Source organism: Dryobates pubescens, chromosome 6 (genome assembly GCF_014839835.1).
Source record: "Dryobates pubescens isolate bDryPub1 chromosome 6, bDryPub1.pri, whole genome shotgun sequence".
NCBI classification, from domain to species: Eukaryota; Metazoa; Chordata; class Aves; order Piciformes; family Picidae; genus Dryobates; species Dryobates pubescens.
Genome location: NC_071617.1, coordinates 94,412 through 108,747, shown reverse-complemented (window position 1 = coordinate 108,747; position 14,336 = coordinate 94,412). Strand labels below are relative to the sequence as shown.

The window sequence follows — 14,336 nt, the reverse complement described above, 5'->3', positions numbered from 1 at the left end:
GTCTGGTTTTAGTCTCTGACAATTGTCCTTGTTGCAGTTGGGTTGCCTTGTGTCTAAGACACCTCAAATGCACCTTCAGCAGAGCACAAGGCTGATGAATGCTGATAAACTCTCAGTAAACATACGACACAGAGATGGGAACCACCAGGACTGTTTTAGCTTTGAAAACTGGTCAAGCCCATCTGTGCTTGTTTCAGAACTAGGATCTGAACTGGGATTTCCCACAACCAGTTCTGCATTACAGGCTGCTCTGTCTATTCCCCCAGCACACAGATTTCATAGAATCACATAAATGTTGAGGTTGGAATAGACCTTTGAGATCATCAAGTCCAACCACTTGTCTTGAGCTCACAATCCCAACACTACTGCTAAGCCACTGCTTCCTAGAGAGCTGCCTATGTGTGTCTCTCTGGTAGGACCACCCCACTGTGTATGAAATACTGGGAGCAGTAAAATGAGAACTTCTTGTTTGGTACAATTACATTAAAAAAAAAAAAAACAAAAAACAAAAAAGTGATTCTCAGAGAAACAGTTGGGTTTTTTCTTACCACTTCTCTACATGGCAGCATGCCCTTTGCAATGAAATTATGGTAAGAAGTGATTTACAGGCTTAACTGAATTGTGCACGTGAATTGAGTTATGCTACACGCATGATTTTTTGCAGAGCGTGACCTGAGCATCCGAATGCCACAGGCATCTCCTTGAGAGAGAGGAAAGGGCCAGGTTTGCAAGCTGCTTGAACTAGTGGTTGTGTTTCCACCTGTTTATGGCTCTAGCCTTGATCAACTGTGTGCTCCTACAATCTAAGTAATACAGCACAGAACACTGCTTTCTGTTCTACATCATGTTTTGAAGGCTTTAAAACAGTTCATGGATAGCAGACAAGTTGTTATAGAAACATTTACTCACAGAAAAAGGAAACACTGTGCATATAGAATCAGAGAATCATTTCAGTTGGAAAAGATTTTTAAGCTCATCCAGTCCAACCATTCTCTAACTCGATGGTGCTAAGCCATGGCCCTCAGCACCACAGCTCTGCCTCTTTGAAACACCTCCGGAGATGGGGACTCGACCACCTCCCTGTGCAACCTATTCCAGTCTTTGTGATCCCCTTAAGACAAGGAGTTTTTCTTCTAATATCCAACCTAAACCTGCCCTGGGGCAACTTGAGGCCATTTCCTCTCATTCTATAGCTTGTCACTAGGGAGAAGGGACCATCATCCACCTGGCTCCAACCTTCTTTCAGGGTGCTGTGGAGAGCAATGATGTCCCCCCTCAGCCTCCTTTTCCCCAGATGAAACAACTCTAGCTCATGGATTCACAGACTGCATTGAGTTGGAAGGGACCCCAAAGCTCAGCTTGTCTAGCACCCCTGCAGTCAGCAGGGACACCTCCAACTGGATCAAGCTGCCCAGGGACACATCCAGTCTGACTGTGAATGTCTCCAGGGACAGGGCCTCAACCACTTTCCTGTGCAGCCTGTTCCAGTGTGTCACCACTCTCACTGTGCAGAACTTCCTCCTGATGTCCAAGCTAACTCTGCCCTGCTCAAGTTTCAAACCATTGCTCCTGTCACTGCAAGCCTTTCTAAACAGTCCCTCCCCAGCCTTCCTGTAGGTCTCCTTCAGATACTGAAATGCAGCTATAAGGTCTTCCCAGAGCCTTCTCTTCTCCAGGCTTCTTCAGTTCCCTCAGCTGCTCCTCATAAGACCTGTCCTCCAGAACATGAGTTAAGAGAGTTACATCTCAATGGATTTTACTTTCTTTGCGGGTTCTTATAATTAAATTTTCAAGGAGATTCTACAGTAATTTTATCTCCAGAAGCAGGAGGACATGTCCTTAATTATATGGGTTCTGCAGGAAAAGAGGAGGCATTTTACTCACTTGAGATGCAGAGCAGACCCCATGATATCAGGCCATTCTCATACACATGTTCCCTGCCTGTGGGGATGAATTCCTTCCCCACTTCAGCCCTCTAGCCTTTACTCACCTGTGGTAGCACATTCCCACCTCTTTCAAGTAGCCTACAAGCAGGAAATCTTATCTCCACCAGGCTGCACGTGCAAAAGGATTCATCTATTCAGTGTATTTTTAAAATTGCTTCTCTGGCAATTCTAACATGTGAAGCTCTCTTAAGAACATGACAGGCTGGACAGATGGGCAGAGGCCAAGGGCAGGAGATTGAACACATCCAAGTGCCAGGTTCTACACATTGGCCACAGCAACCCCAGGCAGTGCTGCAGGCTAGGGGCAGAGTGGCTGAGAGCAGCCAGTCAGAGAGGGACCTGGGGGTACTGGTTGATAGTAGGCTGAACATGAGCCTGCAGTGTGCCCAGGCAGCCAAGAAGGCCAATGGCATCCTGGCCTGCATTAGGAACAGTGCGGCCAGCAGGAACAGGGAGGTCATTCTGCCCTGTGCTCAGCACTGGTTAGGTCACACCTGGAGTCCTGTGTCCAGCTCTGGGCCCCTCATTTTTGGAAAGATATTGATTTGCTGGAAGGTGTCCAGAGAAGAGCAACAAAGCTGGGGAGGGGTCTGGAGCACAGCCCTGTGAGGAGAGGCTGAGGGAGCTGGGGTTGCTTAGCCTGGAGAAGAGGAGGCTCAGGGGAGACCTTCTTGCCTTCTACAACTCCCTGAAGGGAGGTTGTAGACAGGTGGGGGTTGGTCTCTTCTCCCAGGCAAGCAGGACCAGAACATAAGGACAGTCTCAAGCTGCACCAGGGGAGGTTCAGGCTGGATGTTAGGAAGAGATTCTACACAGAGAGAGTGATTGCCCATTGGAATGTGCTGCCCAGGGAGCTGGTGGAGTCACCATCATTGGAGGTGTTTAGGAAGAGCCTGGATGAGGCACTTGGTGCCATGGTTTAGTTGATTAGATGGTGTTGGGTGATAGGTTGGACTGGATGATCTCAAAGGCCTCTTCCAACCTGGTTAATTCTATTCTAGTCTAGTCTAGTCTAGTCTAACATGAGCAAGAATAAAATCAATAGGTTTCTACAGTAATTATTTTAAAATGATCCCAGCAGTTTCCCTAGCTTTAGGACAGATTCCTGACACACAATTCCATATGGTGATTTTTAAAAACTACATAATAGTTATAAAAGTAAAACCAATATTTTTCCAGTAAGTTCCGAGAAGCTTTACAGGAGGGGAGATCTCATCGCTCTTACAACTACCACAAAGGAAGATGGAGCAAGGTGGAGAGCGTTCTCTTCTCACAACAAGTGACAGGGCAAGAGGGAACAACCTCAAGTCGTATGAGGTGAGGTTCAGGTTGGACACTAGCAAGAACGTCTTCACAGAAAGGGTTGTCAGGCACTGGGACAGGATGCCTGGGGAGGTGGAGGAGTCTCCACCCCTGGAGGTGTTTAAGAGGTGTGTGGATGTGGTACTTAAGAACATGGTTTAGTGGTATTGGCTTTAAGAGTAGTGGTGAGATGAGAGCTCAAGGTGAGTGGTTGGACTTGATCTCAAAGGTCTCTTCCAACCTCAACAGTTCTAAGATTCTATGATTTAAAAAAGAATTTTAAATCATTTGACCACAATGGCAAACATGGTTGCCAATGAGGGCTGAAGGTAGGAAACCACTGTAGAGATGGACTAGTCCAGTTCTATCAAGTGACACACTTGACTTGCTGGATTGTAACTGATAATTAAACATTTGAGCATAAGTTTACTATCTAAATTTAGTTTTCAGTTGCCCATGCAAGCAAATGAAACAATTTAAACTACCTAGTTTTGATATCACCTCTGAAAGCAAGACAAATATTCCATACAAGCAGTACTCGCAATTAATTCACAGATGAAATTTTAACTTCCCCTTGTTAATCCTACAGGTGACACTGAAAAAACAGAGTGATTCCTTTTAATTAAACCACACCAATTCATGTTAAACCAATCTTCAGGATCCAAACAGATCTGACCTTGAGTGACTGCACGTTGCCATAAACATTCATCCTTTTGCACAGCCGTGTCACCTCAACTGCTTGCATGGTTGCAATAGGCTGCACTCATCAGACTCCCTGCAGCACAGCCTAGAGCCACGAAACAGACAGAAAAGCAAAGACCTGTGAGAAAATGGTCAGGGAAAAAGGCCAGCTGCTCACTGGGAAGAGTTTGTGTAACTTTTGAGAAGTATTTGTTTATATTTTTACTTCAAAAGCAAGGAACACTGGAATTTTTATTTATTTTTTTAAGGACCCTACAAATATTTTTCCTTTTCAGGAAGAACTTTTTTAGTAGTTCTTTTTAGAGAAAACCAATTGATTCTTCCACCATCAGCCTAGTATTTTAAAAGCACTAATAGTAAATAGCAAGTTTATTTCTTGCCTTTGCAATTTATTTGGGATCAGCTCATCCCCATCTGGTTTGCAGCAACGCGACGGCAGGCTGGGACATGTGCTGGTGACAATCTCAGGCTACAAGACCTCCCCTATGCTTTAAATGTATTGCCCTCTTGCAGTGTTTTGGGTGTATTGAAGTGTCCATTTATTTACTCTTAACTGTCTTCCAATACGACAGTTGGGATGCACCTATCAATACCAGCAAATCTTTGTACTTCTATACATCAGGTTCATAATGCCACGATGGCTGCTAGTAAAGACAAGTTGTAACACAGGACCCTTTGCACCTCCTCTGTGATCACAGGGCTCCCTTTCTGCCTGTTACACCTTCCTCGTGTCACTTACATACACCATCATTTCAACTATTTGGAGATAGAAAACAGTGACTTTTGGCCACATCTGAAGGACGGTGAAAAAGGAAAGGAGAGGAGAAGGCTGAGGGCAGACCTTGCTCTCTACGACTACCTGGAAGGAGGCTGGAATGAGGTGGATGTTGTTTTCTTCACCCAGGTAACAAGAGACAGGATGAGAGGAAATGGCTTCAGGTTGCACCAGGTGAGGCTTAGGTTGGACATCAGTGAACATTTCTTCACTGGAGTGTTTCAGCCCTGGAACAGGCTGCCCAGGGAGGTGGTGGAGTCACCATCCCTGGAAAGCAGTGCTCTGGGACATGGGTTAGTGGGGACTGGGCAGTGCTGGGTTAACAGTTGATCTCTTCTCCCAGGCAACCAGCACCAGAACAAGAGGACACAGTCTCAGGCTGCACCAGGGGAGGTTTTAGGCTGGAGGTTAGGAAGAAGTTCTACACAGAGAGAGTGATTGCCCATTGGAATGGGCTGCCCAGAGAGGTGGTGGAGTCACCATCACTGGAGGTGTTCAGGAGGAGACTTGACAGGGTGCTTGGTTGCATGGGTTAGTTGATTAGGTGGTGTTGGATGATAGGTTGGACACGATGATCTTGAAGGTCTCTTCCAACCTGGTTTATTCTATACATTCTATACAAAGTCTTCATCATCTTGGAGGTCTTCTCCAACCCCAATGGATCTGTGATTGTGTCACACCATCCCCAGCACTGCCCCGAGGCCTAGAGCCTCTTGCATCTTTCGAGGTGGCAGCCCGAGCTTTGGGACAGGTAACAAGGCAGCCTGGTCAGGGAAGAGGGGCAGGGTGGCTCTCGTATTTGGATCGCGGGGAGAAGCGCCACTTCCTAGTGAACCTGAGGGGAAAGCAAGTACAGGCAAGCTGGTGCCCCTCCGGCAGCACGCACCGCGCTCCCGCGGCTGAGGAAGGAGCGCACTCATAGCGCCACGCTCTGCTTCCACCGCGCGTGGGGTCGCGCTGCTCCCTCCGGCCCTGAGGCAGCGGCGCCCGGCCCCTGGCCGGGGTGCGTACGGCGCGGTGAGCGCCGGGCGAACGGCAGCACGCCGCCATCTTAACTGCGGTCAGCGCTAAGCGCAGGCGGGGAGCGCCATTCCTGCTGAGGGCAGTGAAGCCGCCTGGCGCAGGGCTGCCCGCTCGCAGCCGCCGGTCCCGCCCTGCAGTGTGGCCGGAACGCCGGGGAGCTGCAGGTGGGCTCCGAGTCGGCGCTGTCCCCTCTGGGCTTGGGCGGGTGAGGCCGAGCGGCCGCGCTGGGGCGGGCAGGAGGGCCACCGTCCGCGGCTGGGGACAGTCCGTGCTGAGTTCCTTCTCCCTTAGCCTCCTACCCTGGCGCCCGCGGAGGGAAGAGCGTAGGTGCGCGTTGAAAAAGGCTCGAAACGCCTCGCTTAGGGCATCCGCGGTGGAAAGGAGGCCGTTTCGGCCCCACGTCGGGCTGTGAGCTGAGCCGCACCGGGGCAGTGCTGCTCCCGAGGCTGCCGAGCAGGTTCCGGGCTGGCCTGGGTGACGGAGAGACGCGAAAGGGTTTGCGTGTAGGAGGAGGGGAAAGGCCGTTGCATGTTGTTCTTCACCGGCTCCCGACATCGCTGGTACGGTATTCTCATGTGCAGAGATTTCTCTCTGTGGTGCCCTAGATTTCGGTGGCAGATGAGGCTGCTTCTCCTTGGCGTTTGTTCTGGAAGCACAGACGTGATGGCCATCACCAACGATGTGTAGCAGCGCTCATTTGTCGCTCGCAGGCGGCTGGGAGCTGTACCAACAAACCCTTGCCTGCCAGCTTTGAATGTCTTGTTCTCCTGCATCAAGTACAAGGTTTTGCAAGAGGTCAGAGGCTGGAAATGCAGGCAGTCGAGCTGGTTAAGCTCTTAACTCGGGTCGTGTCCCTTTATTGCTGGTTTTATTGCTGCAAACAGTGGGGCTGCTGGCCTAGTGAAGAGCAGTTAGCAGGATCAAGGGTTGCTCAGGTGCTTGTTTCTGTTTAACTTACAATACCATCAGACAGGGTTCATGCTACCTCATGAGACGGTAGAGTAACTGAGGCTGGAAGGGGCCTTCAGAGGTCATCTGGCCCAGCCCATGCTCAAAACAGGGAAAGCTTCAATGCTGCATTGAGGTTGCCTCCATTCTGGACTTGAAATGGGAGCTCTGTCGTGTGGGTACTCATCTTCCTGAAAGGTAGAATGAATTGTAGAATGCCAGGTTGGAAGGTCCAACCTTTCTAGGTGATAGGATTGTTGAAATCACAGTATCACAGTATAACTAAGGTTGGAAGAGGCCCCAAGGATCACTGAGTCCAACCTGTCTCCACAGACCTCAGGACTAGACCATGGCACCAAGTGCCACGTCCAGTCTCCTCTTGAACACCTCCAGGGACGGTGACTCCACCACCTCCCTGGGCAGCCCATTCCAATGACGAACAACTCGCTCAGTGAAGAACTTCCTCCTCATTTTGAGTTTAAACCTCCCCTGGAGCAGCTTGAGACTGTGTCCCCTTGTTCTGAGCTGGCCTAGCACCCTGTCAGGATGAGTCTTAAACCTGAGCACTGCAGGGGAGTCCACTGCTTCCCTTGGGAGGTGATTCCAGTCTCTGACTGTTCCCATGGGGAAACATTTCTGGAGTCCAATGGGAATCTCCTCAGCAGTAACTTGTGCCCATTGCCCCTTGTCTTTTCCATGGGACTCCTTGCTAAAAGGGAGTCTCCATGCTCCTGGCAGCCACCCTTTATGCACTGCTTCTCTTCTGAAGGCTGAACAACCCCATCTCTCTCAGCCTTTCCTTGTGTCAGGTCTTCAGTCCTCTATCGTTCTGGGCACAAGAAGTTTGCAGTCAAACTAACCATAATCTATTAACTAACATGCAGATCTCTCTCCATGTGGAAGGGAACACATGCTAATTGGCAGTAACCTGTGTGCAGAGCTGGGAACCTCAGGAGGACTTTGCTGGAATGAAACCTGTGATTGTGGTGCATGGTGGAGCTGGGCGGATCTTTAAGGAACGAGAAGAGGGATGTCGTGCTGGTGTGATCAGAGCTGCTCTGCAAGGGTATAGCCTCCTGAAACAGGGAGGCAGTGCCCTAGATGCAGTTGAGGAGGCAGTGCGGTCCATGGAGGATGATCCTCACTTTAATGCAGGTAACTTTGCAAGGACAAAGTGGGTTTAGAATCATAATTTAATGGTCATAGAATGATCTGGGCCAGAAGGGACATCCAAAGCTCATCCAGTCCAACCCCTCTGCACTCAGCAGGGACATCCCCAACTGGATCAGGTTGCCCAGAGCCCTGTCCAGCCTCGTCTTGAACATCTCCAGGGATGGGGCCTCAACCATTGGGCAACCTGTGCCAGGGTTCCACCACCCTCCTGCTGCAGAACTTGTTCCTCACCTCCAAGCTCAAGCTGCTCTGCTTTGAAGCCATTGTCCCTGCTGCTGTCCCTGCAGGCCTTTGCCAACAGTCTCTCTGCAGCCTTCTTGCAGCCCCTTCAGGTCCTGCAAGGCTGCTCTTAGGTTTCCCTGGAGCCTTCTCTTCTCCAGGCTGAACACCCCCCGTTCCCTCAGTGTGTCCTTGTGGCAGAGCTGCTCCAACTCCTGAGCATTTTCATGGCCCTCCTCTGGACCCTCTCCATCAGGTCCATGTCCTTCCTGTGCTGAGGGCTCCAGAGCTGGACACAGCACTGCAGATGAGGTCTCCTGAGAACAGAGTGGCAGAATCTCCTCTGTCTCGTTTCTGGCCACGCTGCTTTTGATGCTGCCCAGGCTGCCCTTGGCCTTCTGTGCTGCAAGCCCACACTGTCAGCCAAGTGTTTTGCCCTGCTTCTGCAAAAGCTGGCTTGCCTTTTCTTTGAATTATACACATTGCAGTGCAGTAAATACTGATAACACAAAGTAGTTTACCCAATAAAACAGTGTGGTATGTACTATAGTTTCTTGTGAGTACACTTAGACGGATGAATTGCTCTCATTTTTCATTGTTTTATACCTGCCAGTTTTGTATCTTCTCAGAGATATCCAGTGACATGAGGCAGCGGCTGCAAGCTGAAGCAGAGGAGGTTCTATGTGAACATAAGGAAAAACTTTTTCATTGTGACAGTGATAAAACACAGGAGCAGGCTGCCCAGAGAAGTTGTGGAGTCTCCTTCCTGGAGACATTCAAAACCCAGCTGGATGTGTGCCTGTGTAACCTGCTTTGTGTGGTCCTGGTTTGGTGGGGGGGGCAGACTGGATGCTCTTTTGAGGTCCTTTCCAACCCCTAACATTCTGTGATGACTTTATTTTTGCGGTGTCATAGCACTTTGAGGTTAATCTTTTCCTCTTGCTGTACTGTGTATTGAGTTTTAAGACACAAACCCCTTAATGGAGTATGTTTAGCCCATGTTCATGTTTAAGGCACTTGAATACATCTTGCAGCAGTGTTTAAGCCTTCATACTTGACCTTTTGCTGCAGCAAATCTAAGTTTTGGTAACAGGAGCTCTGGGTTGGGTCATTCGTGCTTGTAGTTAGGGCTTTTGTAAATATGCCAGGATGATGGAGACATTCATACCTGCCTGGATGTGTTCTTGTCCAGTGTGATCTAGACAAACCTTTAGCAGTGGGGTTGGACTCGGTGATCTGCAGAGGTCCCTTCCCACCCCTACCATTCTATTGGTCTATGATACGAATGATGGATTTATCCTGTAAGGGTCCATAACTGCATTTCCTGACGTTGAATGTTAATTAATGTCAATACCTGAACAATATTTCCCCACTCTCACTAAGGTGTGTCAGGAATGGACATGGAGAGAGCTGTCAGTGTTGAGTGTTTCAGATAACACATCTATTAGTTGTATGCACACTTGGGTTGCAGAGCTTCTCTTGTTCCTCCTCATCTTGTAATTGAAAGTCTGGGAGAGCTTCTACTTCACGTGAAGTGCTTTGTTACTAACTTGGGTTGACCATCTTGATTTCGGGGGGATTCAGCCTGAAATGATGAAGGGGACTTAGAGGTGTGTACTATTATAAGGGTGAGATTCTCTCATTTAACTTTTACTTGTGCCTTAAGCCCTAGGTCACGTTTGACTAAATGGTAATCACTTACAGATACATCTAATTGTGTTAACACTTATTAGATAAATCTGCTCTCAGTAGCTGGCAAAAATGAGCTGAAAGCTGTGTGGGAAAGGCCCTGATTGCAGTGGCTGCTTAAAACTCACTGTGTGGTATCTGTCCTTGTACAAGAAAAAACAGGTTTATGGTAATATTTTCTAGGAAAAGACAGACATTGCCAAGAGACAGCCCTAAAGAGTGGGCATAACAATCAGTGGTGTCCTTCTCTGAATGCTGTGCATGTACACAGCCATGCTGTGTAGATGCTGCTAGACATATTAGAAGGAAATTCTTTACAGTGAGGGTGGGGAGACACTGGAACAGGTTGCCCCAGGAGGTCATGGGTGTTCCCTCCCTGGAGGTGTTTGAGGCCAGGCTGGACAGGGCATTCAGCAACCTGTTTTAGTGGAAGGTGTCCCTGCCCATGGCAGTGGGGCTGGAACTAGATGATCTCTAAGGCCCCTTGCAACCCAAACCATTCAATGAATCTTGGTAGAGGGGCCAAGAAACAATACAGTTGCCTGAAACTACCATTTTAGTGACTTGTGCATTGGAAGTGCAGCAGGTCTAGGGAGGTTCTCCTCCCTCTCTGCTCTGCCCTGGTGAGACCACACCTGCAATACTGTGTCCAGTTTTGGGATCCCCAGTTCAAGAGAGAAAGACCTGCTGGAGAGAGTCCAAGGGAGAGCTACAAGATTGCTTGGGAGACTTGAACATCTCTGCTGTGAAGAGAGACTGAGAGCCCTGGGGCTGTTTAATCTGGAGAGGAGAAGGCTGGGATGGGATGTGATCAATGTCTATCAATAGCTGAGGGGTGGGCGTCAGGATGAAGGTGCAAGGCCCTTTTTGGTGGTGCCCAGTGATAGCGCCAGAAACAGTGGGTATAAGCTGGAACACAGGCTTCAACATGAGGAGGAATTTCTTTGCTGTGAGGATGCTGGAACCCTGGAGCAGGCTGCCCACAGAGGTTGTGGAGTCTCCTTCTCTGGAGACTTTAAAAACCGGTCTGGATGCATTGCTGTATGACCTGTCCTGCATGGTCCTGCTCTGGCAGGGGGGTTGCACTTGGTGATCTCTGGGGGTGTCTTCCTATCATTCTATGATTCTATGGTTCTGTGATCTGTGGGATAAGGAATTCTGTTCATGATTATTGGTCATTTTGACTTCCACACCTAGTATTTCATTTTAGGCAGCATTAGAAGTGTATTTTTCACATTATAAAAATAAAACAATTTTAAAGTAAATGTTTGTACTCTGCAAGGCTTCAGTTAACAGTTTGTGGTTACACTCAGCAGAGTTTCTGCTGCTTTCTTTGTATTCAGGGGATACTTTCAGTAAGTCAGGCAGCAAACTGGAAAAGAGTTTGCTTGACAAGATTTGCTAATTCAATCACCTGATGGGTAACTCTTAATGCCTTTTTCTCTTCCTTCCTGATTCTTCTATTTATATTATCTTTATTTTTATCTTTAGGCTGTGGATCTGTTCTAAATGAAAAAGGTGAAGTAGAAATGGATGCCATTATCATGGATGGAAAAAATTTAGACTCTGGAGCAGTGTCTGCAGTTAAATGTGTAGCAAATCCAATCAAACTTGCTCGACTTGTCATGGAAAAGGTATGCTGAGAATGCACTGCAGTGGGATGTGCTTTTCTCCCTTAGAAATTCAGCTGGTGTATTGATACATTGCAATCACAGGATGGTAGGGGTTGGAAGGGACCTTGGGAGATCATCCACTCCACCCCCCTGCCACCGCAGGAGCACTCAGGGCAGGTCACACAGGAACACATCCAGGGTGGTTTGGAAAGTCTCCAGAGAGGGAGACTCCACAGCCGCTCTGGGCAGCCAGCTCCAGGGCTCTGCACCCTCACAGTTAAGAAGTCTCTCCCTATGTAGAGGTAGAGTCTCCTGGCTTCCAGCTTGTAACTGTTTTTCCTTGTCCTGCCAGTGGGCACCCCTGAAAAGAGCCTGGCACCTTCATGCTGACACCCATCCCTCAGCTATTGATAGACATTGATCAGATCCCCTCTCAGCCTTCTCCACACCAAACAACCCCTGGGCTCTCAGTCTCTCTTCATAGCAGAAAGGTTCAGGTCTCCACTGGACTCTCTGCAGCAGATCCCTTGTACTCTCCCTGCACAGAGGGAGAGCACCTCTGGATTCTGTGGGTTTATTTGTGTAGGAAACTCTCCCAGTATGGACAGTGCTGTGAGAATGTGCTCCTGCTACAAGCCAGGAACCCTCTGGACTACCTGAGCTTGCTGAAATGTGGAGCAGAAGTCCCACTAATATCTGCCACTTCAGGCCTCTCATTTTCCAGAAACACAGAACTGGTGTGGATTAGGCTGTCCATGTCCATGTGTTCTGCCGTTACCTGGAGTTTACATTTTCCATCCTGTTAGTGCAGCTGTCCCATGTCAGGCACTGGCACAGGCTGCCCAGGGAGGTGATGCAGTCACTGTCCCTGGAGGCATTCAAGAAACCTGTGCCCATGGCAGTCTGGGACATGGTTTAGTGGCCATGGTGGTGTTGGGTTGATGTGGGACTGGATGATCTTAGAAGGCTTTTCCAACCCAAAAAATTCTAGGGTTGTTGTAAAGGGTTCATATTTGCAAAACCACTCATTAACAAAGAAGATTTATTTTTAACCTTTCAGTAGAACTTTGGAGGAAACAAAACCTCTTGATGATCTATAAAGATGACTGCAATATAATTTGTCCTCAGCAACCTCTGAAGAAGACTGGAATTCTGTTTTGCCCTGAACAGCAAGATAGTTCTGCTTTTCAAACCAGAACTTCCCACTAAAGTATTTAATACAAATTCTTTAGTGGGCAGTTCTGGTTTCACTGAAGCCTTTATGATAAATACTTTTCTAGGAGACATACATTTCACTTAAGCTTCTTAAAGTAAGTGACGAACAAGCTTTTTATTCCTTCAGATTGGTTTTATTCTGTCCTTTAGCTAGAACAAATAAATAGGTGACCAAATCTTTCAAGATTTGAGAATGTAGGTAGAAGGTTGGGGGCAGAGATTTCTTCTGGCATGTTGTAGTTTATTTTTCTTTCTCTAAATAACTTCTTTTAGTGCCCCTTGTACAGTTCATATTCTGCCCAATGACTTTTTTTCCTGTTGTCCTCTCTGTGACAAAATCTCATTTAAGTCAACAAGAAGGAAATCATAACAACTGTTGGGTTTTGGGAACATAATTTTCCAAAGAGTTCTTAAAAAATAAACCAAAGTAAAAAGGTCCCCCAGCAAAACCCCCTTTGCTCTTGACTCCTACAGGGGCTTCTTGTCATTGTGTGGTGCTTCTGGTGTTCAGAAGGGTTGAGGCCACATTTGAAAGGAAATCTTAACATTCATCTACAAGGATGATTAAGGGGGGGATCGAGTAAATGATTATAAATATCTGAGGGCTGGGTGTCAGGAGGGAGAGGACAGGCTCTGCTCAGCTAGGATAGGACAAGGGGCAGTGGATGGAAACTACAGCACAGGAGGTTCCCCCTCAACATGAGGAGAAACTTCTTTACTTTGAGGGTCACAGAGCACTTTATAACAGGCTGCCCAGTGAGTTTGTGGAGTCTCCTCTGGAGACTTTTCAAGACCCATCTTGATAAGTTCCTGTGTGACCTGTGTTGGATTCTGTGGTCCTGCTCTGGCAGGGGGGGTTGGACTGGGTGATCTCCAGAGGTCCCTTCCAACCCCTAACATCCTCTGAGCCTGTGAGGTATAATCATACAGTCATAGAATGTTAGGTTGGAAGGTACCTCAGAGCTCCTCTACTCCAACCTCCTCACCATGGGCAGGGTCACCTCTCAACTAGACTCAGCTGCTCAAGGTCTTATCCAGCCCCCTGTCAGGAGGCATCTACAGCCTTCCTGGGCATCCTGTTCCAGAGTCTCACTGTTCCCAGAGCAGAGGGGCAGGATCCCTGCTCTCCATCTCTGGCCGCACTGCTTTGGATGCAGTCCAGGCTGCCATTAGCCTTCTGTGCTGCAGTCTCACACTGCCTGCTCCTGGCCAGCTTCTCCCCCACCAGCATCCCCAAGTCCTTTTCCTCAGGGCTGCTTTCTATCCCCTCCTCCCCCAGTCTGTACTGACAGAGTTCCACCCCAGGTGCAGAGCCCTGCATTTGCTCTTGTTGAAACTCATGAGGCTCGCCTGAGCCACCTCTGCAGCTTGTCTAGGTCCCTCTGGATCCCATCCTGTCCCTCTGAGGTATTGACAGCACCACTCAGCTTGGTGCCATCTGCACACTGCTGATGGTGCCTGGATCCCTTTGTCTATGGCAGTGATACAAACATTGAACAGCACAGGTCTCAGTACAGAGCCCTGAGGGACACCACTTCCACTGCAGTGTTACTGTATGTTAGGATGCTTATTGCCCAGTAATTCTGAGATGCCTTGGTGCCCTAAGGAATTCTGAAATCTGCAGCTTCCCAGAACAACCAACCCTTAAATGCCCTCCCCACCTGCTTGTAGTTTTTTGTCATTCTAATCTGGAACAATCTGGGCTCCATCTGGTGGCCAGAGCAGCTCTTC

At 48.4% G+C, this 14,336-nt stretch overlaps 1 protein-coding gene across 1 annotated transcript in view; it reads left to right on the top strand.

Moving 5' to 3' along the window:
• Window positions 1-5,845: 5,845 nt before the first annotated feature.
• Window positions 5,846-14,336, top strand: part of ASRGL1 (asparaginase and isoaspartyl peptidase 1) — a 31,467-nt gene continuing 22,976 nt past the window's right edge. The window contains exons 1-3 of the mRNA XM_054162517.1: window positions 5,846-5,912; window positions 7,581-7,851; window positions 11,269-11,411. Coding sequence (XP_054018492.1) covers window positions 7,665-7,851; window positions 11,269-11,411 — 330 coding nt within the window. The 5' untranslated portion in view covers window positions 5,846-5,912; window positions 7,581-7,664. The remainder of the gene's footprint in view (window positions 5,913-7,580; window positions 7,852-11,268; window positions 11,412-14,336) is intronic.